Source organism: Leptodactylus fuscus, chromosome 9 (assembly GCF_031893055.1).
Source record: "Leptodactylus fuscus isolate aLepFus1 chromosome 9, aLepFus1.hap2, whole genome shotgun sequence".
NCBI classification, from domain to species: Eukaryota; Metazoa; Chordata; class Amphibia; order Anura; family Leptodactylidae; genus Leptodactylus; species Leptodactylus fuscus.
In genome coordinates this window covers 79,945,443-79,968,425 of record NC_134273.1, presented here as the reverse complement: position 1 = coordinate 79,968,425, position 22,983 = coordinate 79,945,443, and the positions used below count along the sequence as shown (strand labels likewise).

Below are 22,983 nucleotides of genomic sequence, written 5' to 3'. Positions count from 1 at the left end.
CTCAGTATGGCCTACTATATATCCCTACTTTGATATCATGATATTAGGCCTGTCCTCACTAGTAGGTCACTTTCCCCTACAAGATCAGCACACTCTTCACCTGCTGTTGTTACCAATTCTAAAAATGTAATTAAATCTTTACATTACTATCATAGGCTACCCCTTCTAGTATGTCTCAGTATGACCTACTATATATCCCTACTTTGATATCATGATATTAGGCCTGTCCTCACTAGTAGATCACTTTCCCCCACAAGACCAGCACACTCTTCACTTGCTGTTGGTAGCAATTCTAAAAATGTAATTAAATCTTTACATTACTATCATAGGCTACCCCTTCTAGTATGTCTCAGTATGGCCTACTATATATCCCTACTTTGATATCATGATATTAAGCCTGTCCTCACTAGTAGGTCACTTTCCCCCACAAGATCAGCACACTCTTCACCTGCTGCTCTTACCATTCTTATAAATAATTAAAAATTGAGTACATTTCCAGCTTTTCATAACAAATAATTCCGCAGTAACGCCTACCTGGCAGCACATGAACAGGCCGCGTAGGTTCACACTAAATGTTCTATCCCATTCCTCCAATGTAGTATCTTCACTGGCTGAATTCATATTAATTCCCGCATTATTACAGGCAATGTCGATTTTCCCCCAATTAGCCACGATTGTGTCCATAACTCTTTTCACGTCTTCTTCTTTGCTAATATCGGCTGCCATAGCAACAGATTGGATGCCTGCAAAATAATTCATGCAATGAAATTAGGTGAGTTGAAAAGTTCTGGGGGAAAAAAATGCATAACAATAATTTATAAATATGTATAGAGTTGTCTTTATATTCAGATAAAAGTTTATCACATACGTTCAATCAAAGTGTTATTTACTGGATGATCCTTATTTTCACGCTCAGAATGTCGGAACGCGGAGATGGTTTATTGGGAAATATTGCCCCCTAGTGGTCAGGATGCAGTATTACAGGTGCCATATGTGTGCAAATGTGCAAGTAAATGTTGGAGCAATTGGCTCTAGAAGTGGGAGGTATAAAAAAGCGAGCAATCTTCAAAATTGGGTATTGCAGTGGCCCAACTCCCCCCCCCCACTCAATAAATCCTGAATATTCACCATACTCTACCTTTTAGGTGCAATTCCTTGGTCACGGCCTCCGCTTTTTCTAGCACCATGTCTATGACGGCCACTTTGGCACCGGCTTCTCCCAAAGCATGAGCGAAGGCTCGCCCGATTCCCTGACCTCCTCCGGTGACATAGGCGACCTTACCATCCAAGCGCAGGCGATCCAGTATTGAGCGGCCATGAAGTCCTCGGAAAACATCATCGGCTACAATTCCTTTCTAGATAGGAAAGTAATAGTGAGCGGCCATTACAGCTGTTATTGTAGTCACTAATTCTGGTAACAAGGTTCACGATGAGAATAGTGGAAGGCCCTAATGGCCCAGGGGGCTCTAATAGTCGTGATGCTTGCCATGACTAACAGAAACAAATGTATCAATTTCTGATGATTTTTGAGTATTTTTGAAATTGTACATTTTGGCTGGAGTTCCTCTATTCTTGAACAACTTTAATATTTTTATTATAAATCCATTTTTATTACACCGTATTGGGAATGAAGGACCCTTACCATTGTGTCGGCAACCTGAGAAATAGGCAATCGTTTCAAGACAGTAACACCATCTACTGGTAAGGCTACCTATAAAAGAAGAAGAGAGAGGATATCAGTTTTGTTATAGGATACTGGATGCCATGTTATCCAGAGTATAAAAGTGTAATAAAAGAATCTAAATAGGACCAAGATTCTGTGCTAGTTAATGGCATAACATAACTTAGATATATAAGGGATGTAGCTCCACTTTTAGGATATAGAACTCAAAGTACTCTGTATAGATAGAGTTATATAATAAGATACTGTATCTGTCACTATAAAGAGGTTAATAAACCTGTCTTCAGTGAGAGAAGCTGAGCTCTGTGATATATAGGGGTATATGATAGAGGAGAGAAGCTGAGCTGTGTGATATATAGGGTTATAGGATAGAGGAGAGAAGCTGAGCTCTGTGATATATAGGGTTATATGATAGAGGAGAGAAGCTGAGCTCTGTGATATATAGGGTTATAGGATAGAGGAGAGAAGCTGAGCTCTGTGATATATAGGGTTATATGACAGAGGAGAGAAGCTGAGCCCTGTGATATATAGGGTTATACGATAGAGGAAAGAAGCTGATGTGTGATATGTAGAGTTATAGAATAGAGGAGAGAAGCTGAGCTCTGTGATATATAGGGTTATATGATAGAGGAGAGAAGCTGAGCCCTGTGATATATAGGGTTATACGATAGAGGAAAGAAGCTGAGCTCTGTGATATATAGGGTTATAGGATAGAAGAGAGAAGCTGAGCTCTGTGATATATAGGGTTATATGATAGAGGAGAGAAGCTGAGCTGTGTGATATATAGGGTTATAGGATAGAGGAGAGAAGCTGAGCTCTGTGATATATAGGGTTATATGATTGAAGAGAGAAGCTGAGCTCTGTGATATATAGGGTTATATGATAGAGGAGAGAAGCTGAGCTCTGTGATATATAGGGTTATAGGATAGAGGAGAGAAGCTGAGCTCTGTGATATATAGGGTTATATGATAGAGGAGAGAAGCTGAGCTCTGTGATATATAGGGTTATAGGATAGAGGAGGGAAGCTGAGCTCTGTGATATATAGGTTATATGATAGAGGAGAGAAGCTGAGCTCTGTGATATATAGGGTTATATGATAGAGGAGAGAAGCTGAGCTCTGTGATATATAGGGTGATATGATAGAGGAAAGAAGCTGATGTGTGATATGTAGAGTTACAGAATAGAGGAGAGAAGCTGAGCTCTGTGATATATAGGGTTATAGGATAAAGGAGAGAAGCTGAGCTCTGTGATATATAGGGTTATATGATAAGGGAGAAGCTGAGCTCTGTGATATATATAGGGTTATAGGATAGAGGAGAGAAGCTGAGCTCTGTGATATATAGGGTTATATGATAGAGGGAGAGAAGCTGAGCTCTGTGATATATAGGGTTATATGATAGAGGAGAGAAGCTGAGCTCTGTGATATATAGGTTATATGATAGAGGAGAGAAGCTGAGCTCTGTGATATATAGGGTTATATGATAGAGGGAGAGAAGCTGAGCTCTGTGATATATAGGTTATAGGATAGAGGAGAGAAGCTGAGCTCTGTGATATATAGGGTTATAGGATAGAGGAGAGAAGCTGAACTCTGTGATATATAGGGTTATATGATAGAGGGGAGAAGCATTGAATTCAATGGGATTTTGGTGCGGAAACACTTGTACGTGTACATTCAGTCTAAAGAACATATTATGCTGTTAGTTAGCAGATAATTTATACCTATTAAAATTTAAGAAAGAATAGCAACAATTTAATTCAGATTAGTAATATATTTGTAATATTTCATATGATTAAAAAGAAGATCTAACAATAATGCATTGGTATGGAACATCAAGAGTTAATTTTATTACAAAGAAGAGAATTGCTACATTGTTAAACAATCCAATGTTAAATATTGACAGTCTTGCTTTCCTGCCTAGTTCATTTGTACCCAAAACTGAGTCGGCCGTGACTACTATTGGCTCATCCTGAACAAAGAAGGAATTCATGCTTAATTTTCTACCAGAAGACATCAGATAATTTAATAGAAATAAATTGAATAATATCCTATTAACACTTGGGAAAGAGGAATCCGCAATAAAATCTTTCACATGGAGTTCCCCTTTAATGGTGACATATTATAAAATGCTACGTTCCTGGTAGCGAAAGCAATAAAGGCGACTATCTGTCCTAACTGGATTGTTAAAATTAAATATTTCCTTCTGTTTGTTCAATTACTCTACCAACACCCGTACATTGCATTCTGTATTCCTGCCTGATAGCACTAACCTGCTTCACTCTGGTGTCTGCATTAATTACATCTGTCATTCCCTTGGACCTTAATCCCATCTCATCATTGATGTGCTCCTGGCTTCCCGTCTCGTTTGCAGAAACGTTTTGTACGCAAATCACACCATCCATTTTTAGCATATTGCTGTTCATAATCAGGTTGTAATAGTTTATAGGATTCTCCTCTGTAGCGTCGATAAACACCATGTCATATTGCTCGCCCGAAGCGGCTAACTTCTGCAAGACAACAAACAGACACGGAATACAGATGTATCCTGATTAAGTGTGAAAATGGAAAGCGCCGCCTGATAATGAAGGAACCTCAGATAGACAGCGAGCAGAACCAAAGCACGCAAATGTAGTTACGTCCTCTAGGAAAATCGGACATCCTTTTTTTCCGCTAGCCTAAAGTGGCGTTAAATTACAGAATAGCGGAGTCAAGTTTAGGATAAAGAAGGTCACCGGGGTGAAGAGCCGGGATGAAGTGGTTATTTATTATTGCTAATTAACGGCAAAAATAATTACTTCAGGCCCATCATCATGTAATTATACCCAACTGATTGAATAAAAAATCACGGTCGACTAATGGCTTGGAGTTTTTTGACCGTAGGCAACTGTAATTAAATGGATGACATTCTAGCCTGTATCCGTGGATGTTCTCATGCAAGAAAATTTACATATATCTTGGGGATCTCCGCCTAAAAACATTAGATGAGAGAGATATAGGTGTACTGGACATATACATGTGTATGTTGGTGCAACCACTGAGTTGTAACCCAAATGGAGATGAACCTTTAGCATCTCGAAGGTTTGAAGACAAGGTCTATAGCTTAAAAGGCAACTGGTTTAGACAGATGGTCTTCCAGCTGATGACTCCAAAACTTGACTTTAGGGATCAAACTTAGAATGTTCACTGAAATTTCAGTGTCATGTATGGCCGTGAATTTATTATGGTTTGGACACTCATCGATGGCCCCCACAAACCAGTCAAGAAACCCAACTTGGCCAACTAACCTTCCAACCAGATACAAGAGGATGTTGACCTCATAGACTAATATTTCTCAAATATGTGGCTACATTTATTAGAATGTATCATATGCCAGTGTTAAAAAAGAGCCCAACTGGTGCAGGGACCATGGGATTTACAATAGTTTGGACACTCATTGATGGCCACCAAAGACCAGTCAAGAAACCCAACTTGGCCAACTAACCTTCCCACCAGATACAAGAATGTGTTGACCTCATAGACTATCATTTCTCAAATATTTGGCTACATTTATTAGGAGGTATCATATTGCCATCTTAATAAAGAGCCCAACTGGTGTAGGGACCAAGGGATTTATCATAGTTTGGACACTCATTGATGGCCACCAAAGACCAGTCAAGAAACCCAACTTGGCCTACTAATCTTCCTGCCAATTACAAGGTGTTGACCTCATAGACTATCATTTCTCAAATATTTGGCAAATTTATTAAGATGTATCATAGGCCAGTCTTAATAAAGAGCCCAACTGGTACAAGGATCATGAGATTTAGGAAGAGGATACGGACTCCTCATAAATCAGTCAGACGTCCCTGTGCCAAAATGGAATTCTACTCCCCGGCATTAGTTAAATGAATCTATCCCCGCCCAGGCGCACCTTGATCCCCGCCCCACTCCGCTCACATTCACCCAATGTGGCGACAAGGTGTGGAATATTTTTTGTTCTCGCTTTCCACTTTGGTTCACGGGTTTTCCAGTCCTCCCAAAAATGCTCTAAAGCCATGAAAGGGGTTAAAATAAAAAAATAATTGATCTCGTCTTCACCCTGCCATCTCAACAGCAGGGTCGCGCTCTTCTGTGCCAGTCTTTGGTGATGATGTCACTGCCCCCCTCCCCTCTGACTACAGAAGTCATGTGTTGTAGTCAGATATGTCTTCACTGTCGAAGTAATGACAATGTAGCGATGATGTATCCGACTACCGCATGTGACCAGTGAGGGGCTAATAACGTCATCACTGAGGACTGATGAAAATGGGGTAAAATAGAGTCGAGTATCACTTATTTTATATTTTTAACCCCTTCCCTGCTTTATTGGCGGGGGTACCCTTTAATAGATAAAGGTCAGAGGACCTCTGTATTAATTCCTTATTTCTTAGAAGGCAGAATCCCCCTTTATCTTACGTTGTTGTACTGATCATAATAACCTCCCCCATTATCTTATCATTGTGTATAGCTTTATTATGTGTTTCTTTAGGAAAATATGGAAATTCTCATCTTCCTTTGTCCTCGGTGTAAAGACAGATCTCCACCGACAAATCACGATCAGCAGGATAAGAGACAATTTTATACCCAAGAGAGTGTTAATGGGAGGAATGATTCTGTGTGTAAGAGGTTTTCTAACTAATGGTATTAGTGAAAGTGACACCATCATTTAATATCCACTACAGGCAGGAAAGCTTCTATTTCTCCACATCGCTGGAGATTTCTGAGCAGTTTGGAGCAGATGGAATGTAAATATACATTGTATCAATCCATCCTGGCTAAGTGGGCGGTGTCTTACTGTGCTGTGTGCTCTCAGCCAATCAGCAAACACCTCCTGCTGCCACTTCTCCTCCCCTTTTCTTCTCACTGCAGCTGCATCCTCCTCCTTCCCCTCCACCCTGTCTTTACTGTTTTACAAAAAATTTGAGTTTTTCGGGATTAAAAAAGTTTCTGAACATTTACAAAGACGCAAGGAAAGAGGAATTACTCTAAAAACAATAAAAACTAGTCTGTAATTGGTGGCTATGGGGCAATGATAATAGTATATTTAGCTAGAATGGTTTAATATTTGGGATCCAACATAAAAATTGGACCATAAAATGGGACCATCGGGGATTACATAGGAACAGAAATAACTAGCGAGCAATATTTAATCCCACCCACAATTGTCCTGCTCTTTCTGGCTGGATCTTGGTGGTGACGCTAAGTCACTGGAGCTTGTGGTGGTCCATGTGACCCCGGGATGATCAAAAATCTATGAACCTTTAAACATGTCTGTTTTCTTAAAGGGACATATGGCATATTAGAAGAGATGATTTTTCCAATTTCTTGATGTTTTTCATGGATCACTCATAGTCTCAAGTCTATCAGGATCCGTGAAAACTGGACACTACAAGATGCAAATAGGCCTTGAAAATTGGTCGTCTTTAACCTGAACCAAACTGCTCAGATAACACCTGCCATATGCAGAAATAGAAGTTTTTCGGTATACACCATGGTTATGGGAATGTTTACCCCTAGGATAGGTTAGGAGATCGGTGGGGTCTGACACTTGGCACCCCATGATCAGCTTTTTGAAGAGGCCACCGGATACCAATCACAGTGCCATTCATTTAATAGTGGTTGTGCTTGGTATTGCAGCATAGCACAACAGCGCTGAGGTCACTTCAAACAGCTGATCGGCAGCGGTGCTTGGTATTGAACCCCCACTAATCTGATATATTGATGACTTCTCCTAAATATTATATCCCAAAAAGCCCCTTTAATAGCGATATTGCTGTAGTGATTATTTTTTTCACCCCCTCAACATATATGGAATTTTATTTTAGGGTGGGGGCTAGAGATTTTGGTTAGCCCGTTGCAGCAATAACTAATCGGCAATACATACATTGTGTCCTCTCAGACCTACAATAGTTGCATGTCATAGGTCCAGGTACGTAACTGTTCACATTCCCCGTAAAGGGCATTAAAATCAATACACATTTCAGGTTTTTTTGGTAATAACAGCTCTTGAAATTGAAAACCCGACTCCTCCAATGTGAAGCGATTTCTATTTTCTTTTTTTTTTTCTGAATTAACCTTTCATATCAAAAGGAGCAATTCTGCAATCTGGAGACTTCACCACAATTTCATGCATAATTTATTCCCTGAGTTTAACGTTAAATGCAGAGCTGTTGACTTTGTAAAGACGCGTTCTGACTTTGCTCGCCAGATCTGAAGCTTTCTTCCTCTCCGGAGATTGAAAAGCATAAACGAAATGAGCGCCGGATAAAGACGGCAAAACAACAAACTTGACTCCCTTCTTTGAAACAAAATTTCAAAAAGTTGGTTTAATTTTTTTTTTTTTTTTTTTTGGTTGTGTAGCTGTAAGGCGGAGGCGGTCGCCCTGGCAAAAAAATGGTTAATGTTATAGACTCGCATGTGTAGGTTACGTGACACGTACCTTTAAGATGTCCAATGGTTTTCCTACTTTGGGATGTAATTTTTTCCCCCCAGAAGACTCTTTCCATGGATGACCGGAAACACAGGCAACTATTTCACCATCTTCTGGCATTTGGTCTAACAAATCTTGTGGTCCTTCGCCGGAGTGATGGGGCAAATACAGAATTCTTCTTGGTCTTGCCAGTTGGGTCAACATTTTATATACTTGGTTAACTATAGATAAAGACCCGGAAGAGTTTATTGGTATAAATCAGTGGCGTAACTACTGCAGAAGCAGCGGAGGCAGCTGCCACAGGGCCCGGGATATTAGGGGTCCAGTGACAGCCGCTACCGCCGCAGTTTTTTCTTTTTTCTTAATAGGCCGTTACCGGCTGGAGTTACTCCAGCCGGTAACGGGCCCTATTTACTTACCGATCCTGGCTGGGCGGGGATCAGTAAGTGACACCGCAGGCCCCACAAAGACCCTCGAGTATAATGATCGGAGGCCTGGGAGACGTAAGAAACATAAAAAACTGTGTTACTTACCTCTCCGGGCTCCGGGCAGGCTTCGGCCTAGTTGTCTGACGTCTCTGACGTCACATGAACCCGGCCTGCGGCCTGGGTCATGTGACGTCCGACATCATTGAAGAAGGCCGATAGCGGCAGACTGCAGCGGAGACAGGGGACAGGTAACAGTGTTTTTTTATGCTTCTATTCCCCTGGGTCTCCAATTATTATACTCTGGGGTCTGAAAAGACCCCAGAGTATAATAATTGTTAATGGGTGTCCACAGTGGGACATAATACTGTGTGCAGGGGCCACTATGGGGGATAATACTGTGTGCAGGGGCCACTATGGGGGATAATACTGTGTGCAGGGGCCACTATGGGGGATAATACTGTGTGCAGGGGCCACTATGGGACATAATACTGTGTGCAGGGGCCACTATGGGGGATAATACTGTGTGCAGGGGCCACTATGGGACATAATACTGTGTGCAGGGGCCACTATGGGACATAATACTGTGTGCAGGGGCCACTATGGGGGATAATACTGTGTGCAGGGGCCACTATGGGACATAATACTGTGTGCAGGGGCCACTATGGGACATAATACTGTGTGCAGGGGGCCACTATGGGGGATAATACTGTGTGCAGGGGCCACTATGGGACATAATACTGTGTGCAGGGGCCACTATGGGGGATAATACTGTGTGCAGGGGCCACTATGGGACATAATACTGTGTGCAGGGGCCACTATGGGGGATAATACTGTGTGCAGGGGCCACTATTGGGGATAATACTGTGTGCAGGGGCCACTATGGAACATAATACTGTGTGCAGGGGCCACTATGGGGCATGATACTATGTGCAGGGGCCACTATGGGGTATAATACTGTGTGCAGAGGCCACTATGGGGACATAATACTGTGTGCAGGGCCACTATGGGGCATGATACTATGTGCAGGGGCCACTATGGGGTATAATACTGTGTGCAGGGGCCACTATGGGGGATAATACTGTGTGCAGGGGCCACTATGGGACATAATACTGTGTGCAGGGGCCACTATGGGGCATGATACTATGTGCAGGGGCCACTATGGGGTATAATACTGTGTGCAGAGGCCACTATGGGGACATAATACTGTGTGCAGGGCCACTATGGGACATAATATTGTGTGCAGGGGCCACTATGGGGCATAATACTGTGTGCAGGGGCCACTATGGGGTATAATAATGTGTGCAGGGGCCACTATGGGACATAATATTGTGTGCAGGGGCCACTGTGGGGTATAATACTGTGTGCAGGGGCCACTATGGGACATAATACTGTGTGCAGGGGCCACTATGGGGGATAATACTGTGTGCAGGGGCCACTATGGGACATAATACTGTATGCAGGGGGCACTATGGGGCATAATACTATGTGCAGGGGCCACTATGGGACATAATACTGTGTGCAGGGGCCACTATGGGGACATAATACTGTGTGCAGGGGCCACTATGGGACATAATACTGTGTGCAGGGGCCACTATGGGGACATAATACTGTGTGCAGGGGCCACTATGGGACATAATACTGTGTGCAGGGGCCACTATGGGGACATAATACTGTGTGCAGAGGCCACTATGGGGACATAATACTGTGTGCAGGGGCCACTATGGGACATAATACTGTGTGCAGGGTCCACTATGGGACATAATACTGTGTGCAGGGGCCACTATGGGACATAATACTGTGTGCAGGGGCCACTATGGGACATAATACTGTGTGCAGGGGCCACTATGGGACATAATACTGTGTGCAGGGGCCACTATGGGACACAATACTGTGTGCAGGGGCCACTATGGGACATAATACTGTGTGCAGGGGCCACTATGGGACACAATACTGTGTGCAGGGGCCACTATGGGGGATAAAACTGTGTGCAGGGGCCACTATGGGACATAATACTGTGTGCAGAGGCCACTATGGGGTATAATACTGTGTGCAGGGGCCACTATGGGACATAATACTGTGTGCAGGGGCCACTACGGAGGAGGGGTCAGTCGAGGTCTTCGGCGTCGGTGTCGGGGGGGGCATGTCAAAAGTTTGCCACAATTCCTCGCCATTCCTAGTTACGCCACTGCTATAAATATCTATATTGTAATTACAGGACTGCAAAAACCAGGCTCCAACCTAGTCCATGGGTTGTGTCAGCTCAACTTGTAAACATTGCAATACCACTGACAACCTGTAGACAGGTGTGGAGCTGTTTTTGGAAGAAAGCTATTTTTTCTGACCTGTTTTGGTTCACTTACCTGAGGATTCTGCTTCTTTTACCAATAACCTTCTGTTTCTAAAGTAAACAAGAAAAAAAATGATTACATTTGGAGACGTAGAACCAGCTCATGGGGTAAATGCCCCTCTATCCTCTGTTCTTCTGAAAATCAGCCCTGCTATATTAGTGATGTATGTGCGGTGATTGGAGCGTCATTGTGCTTTAGTTTTAGTCTCCTTGTGTTTATGTGATATTTTTATAATTTTTCAGACTCCCCATTGAGAATCAAAACTGGATTGACCACAAAATATTACACCGTGCGCTGATGTTATCGAAGGCGATGATGTCATTTTACCTGCAGGCTTCTTCTCTTGTTGGACTCGGTTTCATCCCATGCACAATATCCGCAGCTCTCCCCAGGTGTCTTTTCAGCTCTTCAGGAAATCCATCGCCCTTGTTACATAGTTGTGTGATTTTCGAAAGACAATCTGCGAGGAGATCCAGCTGTACTCGTGTGCCTAAGGAAGGAGGATGCAATGATGCCTTGTTCTCCCAGTGTAATGAGTCAATATATGCAGAATAATAATGATTTTTCTTAGATACATAGATTAGATTTTAATCTATCTATCCAACTATCTATCTCCTATCTATCTCCTATCTATCTATCTATCTATCTATCTATCTATCTCCTATCTATCTATCTATCTATCTATCTATCTCCTATCATCTATCTATCTATCTATCTATCTATCTCCTATCATCTATCTATCTATCTATCTATCTATCTATCTCCTATCTATCTATCTATCTATCTATCTCCTATCATCTATCTATCTATCTATCTATCTATCTATCTATCTATCTATCTCCTATCTATCTATCTATCTATCTATCTATCTATCTCCTATCATCTATCTATCTATCTATCTATCTATCTATCTCCTATCTATCTATCTATCTATCTATCTCCTATCATCTATCTATCTATCTATCTATCTATCTATCTATCTATCTATCTATCCAACTATCTATCTCCTATCTATCTATCTATGTATCTATCTATCTCCTATCTATCTATCTATCTATCTATCTATCTCCTATCTATCTATCTATCTATCTATCTATCTATCTCCTATCTGTCTATCTATCTATCTATCTATCTATCTATCATCTATCTATCTATCTCCTATCTATCTATCTATCTATCTATCTATCTATCTATCTATCTCCTATCTATCTATCTATCTATCTATCTATCTATCTATCTATCTGCTATCTATCTATCTATCTATCTATCTATCTATCTATCTATCTCATTATCTTATGCAATCCCTAATATCTAGTGACTTCTATTATACTATATTCAGGTTTGTAGTGTTGACCTAGATATTAGGAATGTATATTATAAAGCATTCCTCTGATTTTACAATATCTTTCCATAAATGAATAGTACAGGTGAATACAGAAAAAATTGTTATATGTCTTATCAAAGAAAAATGCTACTATAGATAGGAGATAGAAATAGAAATTTTAGATAGACATATGGTTACAATAGATATATAGATAAATATGAGATAGAAATACTGTAGATGAAATAGATACAGTAAATAGATAAATATCAGTAATAAGCAGTAAATAATAATAAGTAATAATAATAAGTAATAAGCAGTAAATAGCAGAATGATACAGAGAGATAGATTTCCAGACACTTACCTTGGGATTCTTCCATGCTACGTCTTCACCTGTTAGAGAAGATTCACTCTTTGACTTACTTGGACTTTAGAATTTAAAACAAATAGTTGTAAATGGCGTAGAAAGTCTCCAGTTGTATAATAGCTGTGGGGCTGGAATGTGTCCGGACAAGAAAACTTAATCCACCCTAGAGCCCACTACCCTGACCTCTGACCTGTAATACAGGGGGCGGAGTGTCGGCACATACAGTAGTGAGCCCTGCACTGCACGACCTCTCATGTACACGTGCAATTTGCAGATTCAGCCTAAACCTCTCCTGCTTTATGTAACCTGTTTAAGGTTACACAAGCTGCACATGGCCCTGCCCAAATTAGTGTTATATAGCTTCACCCCTCACACCCCATCAGCCTCAGCCTTGGTTATCAAATGACTTTATGTAACAATCTGAGCCATGCATGTGTCTGGACCGAGGTTCCTTGGGGCCACCGGATAAAATGATTCTAGAGCCCACCTTCCAATAACCCCTAGGGTTACCCTTCAAATTTTTGGTGAAATTTTGAAATTTCAGGATCGATTTAAAAATCGGATTTCCAATCATTTTCCAGTCGATCGCAATTGTGAAATTTCCTCGATCGCCAATCGGAATCCGATCATAATCATTAAACCCTAGTCAATGTTTCTCTATGGGAAAAGTCACTTTTGGGTTGAGCCGATCTTGAGATTTCAAAATAAGATTTCCGATCATTTTCCAGTTGATCACGATCGTGAAATTTGCTCAATCGCCGATCGGAATCCGATCTTTTCTGATCCCGATCACTCAGCCCTATCCTCTAGCAATCGGATACACACTCTGTCCTGTGGATAGGGGATAAGTGTCCTTAATGGGAAAACCACTTTAAGTCTCAATATTCTAAAATACTCTCTGTAGCGGCTGTCTGGCTAATATACAGTATGGAGGTAGAGAACAGAGGGCCCTCTATTATCGAAATGTTCCATCAGTATTTGAAACAAAAACTGGTCATAATGAAGTATTATATTATATTATATTATATTATATTATACTAGCCTCTGCCCGCGACTTCATCTGCAGGTTGTTGGAGTGAATGATCCGCCTATTTTCAGCAAATTGCTGCAGTCGATGGTTTGCCTGCTCCGGCGTTTTGGCAGTTCTTAAGCTGTCCTGCTGCAGAACTTGTTCCTCACAGCATGCCTGTAATTGTTCTGGCATCTCAGCAGTTGGCTGGGATGCCATATAATGAGCATGTTGATGGCATCGATGATCTCCCTCAGCTCCGCTTGAGGAGAGTTCTGTGACTTCTGGCTACCTTCATAGCTCTCGTTGTTTGTGACAAATTAGACTCTCTTTTTCCAGGCATGTTTAAAATTGACAAATTGCCAATGTGGATTACAGGTATTTGCCCAATTATTATAGGATTATAGGATTTGCCTGTGGCAGATCAGATAATATGCAAATGCATGTACACTGAGGGTTAGCGTGTGTTTACACAGAGAGATAACAGCCCTAGGACCTGAGATAAGCTGCTGCAGGAGCAGTGTAATATAGTATGTGAACATAAATTCATAACAGTCATGAAGCCATGTCATTTGCCGGGATAAAAAGTAGCCTATGTTTTAAAAGAGGTTACAATCTTTCCAGTGGTGTAACTAGGAATGACGGGGCCCCGTGGTGAACTTTTGACATGACCTCGCCCTGACCGACGCTGAAGACCTCGACCAACTGACCCCTAACGCTAACACACACACACACACACCCCCGCACGCGCATTTCTGCGCATACTATAATGCCCCATATTGGCCCCTGTACACAGTATTATGTCCCCATTATGGCCCCAGTACACAGTATTATGTCCCCATACTGGCCCCAGTACACAGTATTATGTCCCCATAGTGGCCCCAGTACACACTATTATGTCCCCATAGTGGCCCCAGTACACAGTATTTTGTCCCCATAGTGGCCCCAGTACACACTATTATGTCCCCATACTGGCCCCAGTACACAGTATTTTGTCCCCATACTGGCCCCAGTACACAGTATTATGTCCCCATAGTGGCTCCAGTACACAGTATTATGTCCCCATAGTGGCCCCAGTACACAGTATTATGTCCCCATACTGGCTCCAGTACACAGTATTATGTCCCCATAGTGGCCCCAGTACACAGTATTATGTCCCCATACTGGCTCCAGTACACAGTATTATGCCCCATAGCGGCCCCAGTAAACAGTATTATGTCCCCATACTGGCTCCAGTACACAGTATTATGCCCCATAGTGGCCCCAGTAAACAGTATTATGTCCCCATAGTGGCTCCAGTACACACTATTATGTCCCATAGTGGCCCCTGCACACAGTATTATGTCCCCATACTGGCCCCAGTACACAGTATCATGTCCCCATACTGGCCCCAGTACACAGTATTATCCCCCATAGTGGCCCCTGCACACAGTATTATCCCCCATAGTGGTCCCTGCACACAGTATTATGTCCCATAGTGGCCCCTGCACACAGTATTATGTCCCATTGTGGACACACATGAACAATTATTATACTCTGGGGTCTTTTCAGACCCCAGAGTATAATAATCGGAGACCCAGAGGGATACAAACAACAAACTACGGTTACTTACCTATCTCCTGGCTCCGCTGCATTCTCCGTCGCTGTCGGCCATGTTCCGGGACGTCATGTGACTGGGGCCCTGCGTAGCGGGTCATGTGACGTCACGCAAGTAGAACACAGCCTGCCCGGAGCCTGGAGAGGTAAGTAACACAGTTTATTATGTTATCTTACCTCTCCCAGGCCTCTGATCGTTATACTCAGGGGTCCGAAAAGACCCCCGAGTATAATAGTGCTTGTGGAGCCTGCGGCGTCACTTACCGATCCCGGCCCCTGCCAGGATCGGTAAGTATATAGGGCCCGTTACCGGCTGGAGTTACTCTAATGTCCCGGGCCCTGTGACAGCCGCCTCCGCTGCTTCCCCGGTAGTTACACCCCTGAATCTGTCTATGTGCCATACTTCATTCAAATCCATTCAGTCATTTTTTTATGAACAAACATCCAAACATCCAAACTTTCACATTTATAATATTAGTAGGATTCTAATGCAACAATACTGGGACATTGACAATTATGTAATGTCAGCGAAGTGTAAATCCAGATATGCTCCATAAGTGGATGACCAGTTGCAAATTTACCATGATTTCCAAATGCCAAGTATCCCATGCTTGTAAGAAGCATATATACACCCGTCAGGTTTCTAGAAAAAATAATCATGGAATAGTACGGCATCCAAAAAAACGTCACACGGCTTTATAGGTGATGTAACCCAAATAACTAATGCAATTTTTTGGAGCTGTCTCACATATAGGTGGTGAAGTAAAGTTATATAAGAGTGTCCTCAGCCCATAGGTCCCAGGTTCTCCTCTGTGAGGTTCTCCAGCATTAGAGTATCTTTCATAACTCAGGATTCGCCCTGTGTCAGACAGGAATGCACAGTTAGATAACGCGGGATGTCAATCGAGCACTAAATTGGCAGCGAATATATCTTACACAACCTGTCACTCTCAATAGGATCACGTCTCATTTTTTTACACCCTCTTGAGGTTATACAACATAGGTTTTATAAACTAGTGTATAGGCAGGTGAGACTCTCCAAGACCACTCCCTCGTACAGTCACTGGCTGCTTAGATGCTATAAAACATCTCAAGATCTCAAAGTCTGGCAGAGGTTTTGGAAGAATCTTTTAATACGAAAACTATCGAGATGCCTGCAGGAGACCTGTACACTTTGACCCCAGTCAGAGGGACAACCAAGCCTGAGACTGCAGGAACCAGGACCAAGCAGAAAGAATACCAGCTGATACAGGTGAAGAACACTTGGTGTTGCGTGGAAAGTGGGCAAGACATTCCAACAACATGGAATCAGGATCAAGTGATTGTATCTCAGGCCAAAATGTAAGTAATACGTTTTTAAATTTTTATCAAAATTTTGAATCAAAAAATGTAAAATATCGATGTTAATTTTTATTGCAATTAAAATCAAGAAATGGAAAATTTAAATTCAAAACAACCTATAAATTTTCAAAAAATATTGCATTTTGTATTAGATTTTTACCTCTAATGAATGGTATAAGAAAAAAATCCATTGTAAGAGTGAAAAATAACCGAAAGGGCGAATAAACTGCTAGAAATGCTATCAAATAGAGAACTGAAATTTGGTGTTGAAATTTAAAATAAAAAATTTCGTAATATTAAGAATTAATATTATTACATAATTAATTTTTTTATAATCTATGTTAAGGGATAAGAGTCCGTAACTGATCAATGGTAAATTAGGAAAAAAAAGTTCAATCTCAATAACCATACCCTTTGGTGGGTCTAATCGTCATTGGGAATAAATTTTAGAATTTGCACAAAATTTAATTTGACACATTTTTCTTTAGGTGAATGATCGACCATAAATTAATACTCTGAAAAATATGTCTCAAGTTACACTTTGCTCAAGGGCAGGGAACAACAATTCAGGAATTTCCATTTGTGTAGCTGCTCGTACAGTTTGTCCATTCACAGTGAAATATTTTTAGATTAAAACAATGCCGTTGTCATTCTTAATTCCGACGTTGAAAAATTTAACATACTGAACAAAATTTAATTTGACAATGTTGCTGCTTACTGGAAGATTCTCTGACTGTACAAAAATTAACGAAAAAGTTTTAAAAAAAAATAAAGCACATTTCAAAAATTTTCACAAATTGAGGCAAAAATTTTCATTGATATTCCTTTCTTTTCTTAAACAGAGGCGAGACCATATCGGAGTCGGGTGTCTCCTGGACCGTGAAAACTCCCATTTACTTTTGTTATAAAGTGATCGAAACCCAAAATCTTCTAGATCCCAATAACAAGACCCTGCTTTATGGCCATGTGTCTGATCCTCAAGAAATTCAGGTTGACCAAAAGAAGATCCAGAAGCGGTTGGTTGTGATAGACCTGACTGTAGATCAGTTATATGGTGCCAAAGTCAGAAAGTATTTTGAGGCCAACAATGTCACTTATAAGATCCTTCCTCTCGAGACAACGGAAGAAACCAAGTCCATGGAGCTGGTCTTGACCATACTCGAAGAAGTCCACAAATTTGGAATTGACAGACGCACTGAACCCATCATAGCCATTGGAGGTGGGGTTTGCTTGGATGTTGTTGGTCTTGCTGCCTCTCTTTACAGGAGACGAACCCCATACATACGAGTTCCCACAACTCTTCTGTCGTATGTGGATGCAAGTGTGGGAGCAAAGAATGGGGTGAACTTCTGCAACTGTAAGAACAAGCTAGGAAGCTACACTCCTCCCGCAGCCACATTTCTTGACAGATCTTTCATACAGACCATTCCACGACGTCAGATTTCCAATGGTCTTGGCGAAATATTGAAGGTGATTATTACATGGTTACATGGTTTAGCTACTATTGATATTTTTGGAGACATCATGATAGATTACCAACTTATTAAGCAGGGGTGGGAAAGTAGAACAAGAATTGGAATGGGTGGGGACAAAGGATGAGTCACAACTGTACCTAAAATATGTCAATGTTTTTGTCTTTCAGATGGCTTTAATGAAGCATAAGAGGTTGTTTGAGCTCCTGGAAAGTCATGGGAAGTATCTTTTAGACACAAAGTTTCAATCCAGGAATGGTCTTGCTAGCCATGGAGATGCTGCACTAACAACCACAAGACTAGCCATTCAGACAATGTTGGAAGAGCTTGCGCCTAACCTGTGGGAGGATGATCTTGAAAGACTGGTGGACTATGGACATGTCATCAGCCCAGAACTTGAAATGGTAAATACTGTTATCAAGATATATTACAATATAACTGTAATAGAAGAGCCCATAAGATGTAATTGTGTAATTTTCCATGTAGCCTCAATACTGTTACTGCAATAGTGATTCTATATAATTTACTTAATATGTTGCACGTCCCTTTCCAGAAAGTTCTTCCAGCTCTCATGCATGGAGAAGCGGTAAACATTGATATGGCTTTTATGACATATGTCTCCTATGAAAGTGGACTCATCTCAGCCGACGAGAAAAAACGGACCATACAGTGCATGAGAACCCTGGAACTTCCTGTCTGGCACAAGGATTGTACCCTACCACTCATAAAGAAGGCTCTAGAGGAGAGGTTCAAGCACAGTGGTGGAAAACTACGACTTCCACTGCCTACTGGACTTGGTACTGCAGGTAAGTTCTAGTCTTCATAGAGCCAAACCTATTTCACCCATAAGGAAGTTTTCGGTTCTTGTTGGAATTAAATTTTTGTAATTTTTCGAATTCTTAAATCCGCAGAAATATTTAACGATATAAATGAAGACACAATGAAAAGAGCTTTCAAGACGTGGACGGAAGAATGTCAAGAGTTATCCTCCTAGATCATGGATCTCGAAAATGATGTCTACAAGGATTTTTCTGCAACATTTTTGTAACATCTATCTTAGTCAGTAGACAGTAGAGAAGGAAAAGACATAGACTGGTCTTCTCATTTTTGGAATTTCTAGATCATTTGTTTACTTTTGGAAGGTGAAAACTGGTAAGAACCAGAAACAAGAATGAAGGGGACAAATTCTGTTGAATTTTCATGATCATTTTTTGACCCAATGGATTGGTGGAAATCTACATACGATGAGTAGATGTCATGGGGTCAAAAGTGTTATTGAAGACACAGAAGTCTAATTTTTGAGCTGCCATGGAGGCAGATTCCAATATGCACTTCCTTGTGGAGTTTTGGTGATAGAAGTTAGAAGTTGTTGTATTATTTTGTAGTGAATTCCAGTGGAATTTATAAAGATTGTTCAAATGCTCTTGTAGAAGTGGTAGTATATTGTGATAGTCTAAAAGAGACAATATCTTAAAGGGAACCTGTCCAGTGGTTTTTCCAATATAAACTGGTCCCATCAGGTGCAGGATGAATTCTATTAAAGCTCCTATGCAATCTTTCTGATGTTACATACACAGTGGGCAGGGGGAACCTTCGACTAGCCACATTGTCCCCTTACTTATCACTCTTCATGGCCATGATTGACACCTGCCTTGTGACGTCAGGGAGGAGGGCCTGTGAGGGAGATGACTACTTAGGTTAATTTCCATATGACTTTTTATCCTTTCAGGCATTCTGAACTTCACTTTACTGCAACAGAGGGGGCACCAATGAAAAGGGAATTTCTTGATCTTGCCCATGATGGGGCCAGTTTATGATGGAAAAACCACTTCACGGGTTCTCTTTAAACTGTGTTACTTTCCTCAAATATTGGGGGTATATAAAGAAAGTTCCATGAATACTGGATAAAGGTGCCCATACAGATAAGAACACAATGGACCATGTTGAATTTCAACATGCCCAATCCTTTGTTATCACTGGAAGTCTGGAAGTGACCTACTCCCCTCGCCCCACTTCTTCTCCCCGCTCTCAACTTCTCAGATGCATGCTGATTTGACCTAAGCGTGAATATAGATGGGGGTGTCATGATGAATAGTTATCGGCCAACTGCTATTGAAGGTGTATGGGCACCATAATGTTCTGAAATCTTCTACTAACACCACCGGAGAAATACTTGCCCTACGGACAGTGAATCCTTATCTGGCCACAGATTACATAGCTTTTGCCACAGTTAAAAAATTTTTTAGTTTCGATCATATAAAATTGACATTACAGAATAGGAAAAGCCAAGAATGCGGCCATTGATAAGATCGGCAGACAACCGCAATTGGCTTGGTCATGAAGTGGTCACAGATTATTGACATCCGTTCATGTGATGTCTTCTTGGTTTTTCTCTTTCTACGTTTTTGGAGGGGGGTGTTGTATAGTCCACATATAGTAAAAGAAAATGCTGTGGTGTTTGAGGTCTGTTTTATGGGAAGAAGAAGGGTCAGGCTGGTGGATTTCAATATGCCCAATCCCAATTGTTCTTAGGTTCATAAGCCACCTCCAGTGGTATCTGGCAGTGTCTTAATCCCACTTGCCATTCAGAACACCTGGATGGTTGGCCAAATTGAGTACACGTGGGAACCAACTTGGGAGGGATATGGTCTAGCCATACACAAGCACAGAATCTCAATTATTTATATTTTACCGATTCTAAATCGTTGTGACCTGAAGTGACCTCAGAGGTTACTTCACTACATACCAACTCTCTGACCCATTATGATAAGTCCTTAGGACCTTTGTAAATATTATTAGACATTTTGTTAGATGTGTTTTGTCATCCTCAGAGAGTGTATAGTTTGTTCTGTTTACAAAAATAAAATTTTTTTGAAGATGAAGATATGGTCTGGTGTTATTACATTAACTAATTTAACGGTTTACAAAAGAAAGCTACAAGTGATTACGGGATTAAAAAGGATTAGTTGTATTTCAACATATCTGATCCTTTGTTCCCCGTGGTAATAAGATATTACCAAACGTATGTGGCAGTGGCTTATCATCCTGTCCATACAACAACAACAACAAAAAAAAAACATGTAACTGTATACCTATAGAGAGAAAATTCAGCAGAATTAAAGTCCTCTGCCAATTTCATTCAATAATAACTGGTAGATCGGTAAGAGTTGGACCACTGGGACCCCCATCAGTAGAATGGAGAACCCCAGTTCTGCGTCCTCCCAAAGAGCAAGGCCAGCTAGAAGGAGTTTGGATCACACGGCAGTGAAGAATGCCCCCTACGACCCCATTCATGGTGGAATTGGGATAATCTTCCTCTATGGTTGCAAAGCCAAGGGCTAACTGAAGAATGTGTAATAGGCCCCAACTACTATTCACAATAATGGAGTCTTCTTTTGTGGTGCCCCTACAGTTACGTCCCTGAAGGGTGTTCAAATACACTTGGGGGTGGCCCCTAATATTACATTTCTCCATTTGCTACAAACTCCAAAGGCCATGCTGACCTTATAACACCAGTTACAGGGAAGAAAGATAAACTCCTAAGATTATAGTGAACATTCATTAACATACAACAGGTGTCAAAAAGCTGCAATTTTTGGTGCACATTTTGGCCCATTGTGGGTGGGACCTGGTAAGGAAAGGCATAGTTGTCATGGCCAGCATCTAATTGGAGTAGACTTTCGGATTTTGTTGAATGGTACCAGGAGAACCACCTCAGGATTAATGCTGGGAAGACCAAGGAGATGTTGGTGGACCTTAGTAAACGGAGAAGTCCTCCGACCGCGGTGGAGATCCAAGGGATATGTATTGAGATAGTCAGGACCTATAAGTATCTGGGTATGCTCCTCAACAATAAATTAGACTGGGCTGATCACCTGGACAGAAAGGGCCACAGCAGACTCTACCTGCTCAGGGGGCTGAGGACCTTTGGAGTTCAGGGGCCACTTCTTAGGGCCTTCTTCAGCTCTGGCTTCAGCCATCTTTTTCGGTGTGGGACAGAAATAGACTTGACAGGTTGATCAGAAGGGCCAGGTCTGTCCTGGGGAGCCCCCTGGACCCAGTACAGGTGGTGGGTGACAGAAGGATACTGTCTGTGGTGACCTCCATGCGGGAGAACAATTCCCACCCCATGTATGGGACCTTGATGGGACTTGGCAGCACAGTAAGTGACCGTCTGCTCCACCCAAAGTGTGCGAAGGAGCTATCGCAGGTCCTTCCTTCCAACCGCGACCAGGCTGTATAATCTACATCAGACCAAGCGAAGACACTCCGCACAGAGAACTAATGATTATGATTATGAAGTCTTCCTTCCTTCTTCTTCTGTTCCTTAGCTGCTATGGACTCCTAGTATATCTTCTCTTCTCAGCATATGGGTGTCTACGTCTGTATTATATTACTGTGTATTATCCTGTATCTGTATTTACTATGCTGCTGTAACATGCTGAAATTTCCTCAATGTGGGACTATTAAAGGATTATCTTATCTTATGCCAAGATCAGTATGCAAGACACCCCACAATGAATGTTTGCATGTTTTTACACTTTTTACCCAGATCTGACACTAGATGTAATTCAAAAATTATCTTTAACGTCAACTCTTTATTGGTCAAAAGGCAATATCCTTGGATTTGTGCTTAGAGAAGTCACATGGGGTTTCATGCCCTGGGGCAGATGATTGTCCTGTCTAATGTTGAAGGAGGTGGAATTGGAGAAAAGGTACATTTGTAGGACTTTCTCACATGCATTGTTTTTATGGCGTTCACTGTCAAAATGATGTCATCTGTTTTCTATGGGTCGGTAAAATTCCAGGGATACAAAATTTATATAGTTTTATTCTCATTTTTACCCCTTAAAAAAAAAATCCAAAATTTTGTAAAAAATTCAATAGGTTCCCGGCTGTTTTAGCAGATGTCCAGTGATCAGTGATCCTCCCCAAAATGGCGGCACCCATGCACCGTCTGAATAATGGTGCCTC

At 41.5% G+C, this 22,983-nt stretch overlaps 2 protein-coding genes across 2 annotated transcripts in view; one reads left to right on the top strand and one right to left on the bottom strand.

Annotated features, from left to right (window-relative positions):
• Positions 1-12,648, bottom strand: part of LOC142218658 (uncharacterized) — a 35,390-nt gene extending 22,742 nt beyond the window's left edge. Inside the window, exons 1-8 of the mRNA XM_075287514.1 lie at positions 12,589-12,648; positions 11,231-11,393; positions 10,916-10,953; positions 8,137-8,348; positions 3,950-4,186; positions 1,643-1,711; positions 1,139-1,355; positions 535-743 (exon numbers count right to left, since the gene is read on the bottom strand). Coding sequence (XP_075143615.1) covers positions 535-743; positions 1,139-1,355; positions 1,643-1,711; positions 3,950-4,186; positions 8,137-8,348; positions 10,916-10,953; positions 11,231-11,393; positions 12,589-12,604 — 1,161 coding nt within the window. The 5' untranslated portion in view covers positions 12,605-12,648. The remainder of the gene's footprint in view (positions 1-534; positions 744-1,138; positions 1,356-1,642; positions 1,712-3,949; positions 4,187-8,136; positions 8,349-10,915; positions 10,954-11,230; positions 11,394-12,588) is intronic.
• Positions 12,649-16,325: 3,677 nt separating this feature from the next.
• LOC142218770 (2-epi-5-epi-valiolone synthase-like) lies at positions 16,326-19,100 on the top strand. Its single transcript, XM_075287684.1, has 5 exons — positions 16,326-16,537; positions 17,380-18,007; positions 18,180-18,413; positions 18,563-18,815; positions 18,921-19,100. Exons 1-5 carry the CDS (start codon positions 16,347-16,349, stop codon positions 19,001-19,003), a joined length of 1,389 nt encoding a protein of 462 aa, XP_075143785.1. The 5' UTR covers positions 16,326-16,346; the 3' UTR covers positions 19,004-19,100.
• Positions 19,101-22,983: the final 3,883 nt, after the last annotated feature.

Bases quoted from the DNA above. Each gene is read 5' to 3' on its own strand.
- LOC142218770 (XM_075287684.1), top strand. From the start codon at position 16,347: ATGCCTGCAGGAGACCTGTACACTTTGACCCCAGTCAGAGGGACAACC. The intron at 16,538-17,379 runs GTAAGTAATACG...TTTCTTAAACAG, and splicing joins ATTGTATCTCAGGCCAAAAT to AGGCGAGACCATATCGGAGT. The intron at 18,816-18,920 runs GTAAGTTCTAGT...TTAAATCCGCAG, and splicing joins TACTGGACTTGGTACTGCAG to AAATATTTAACGATATAAAT.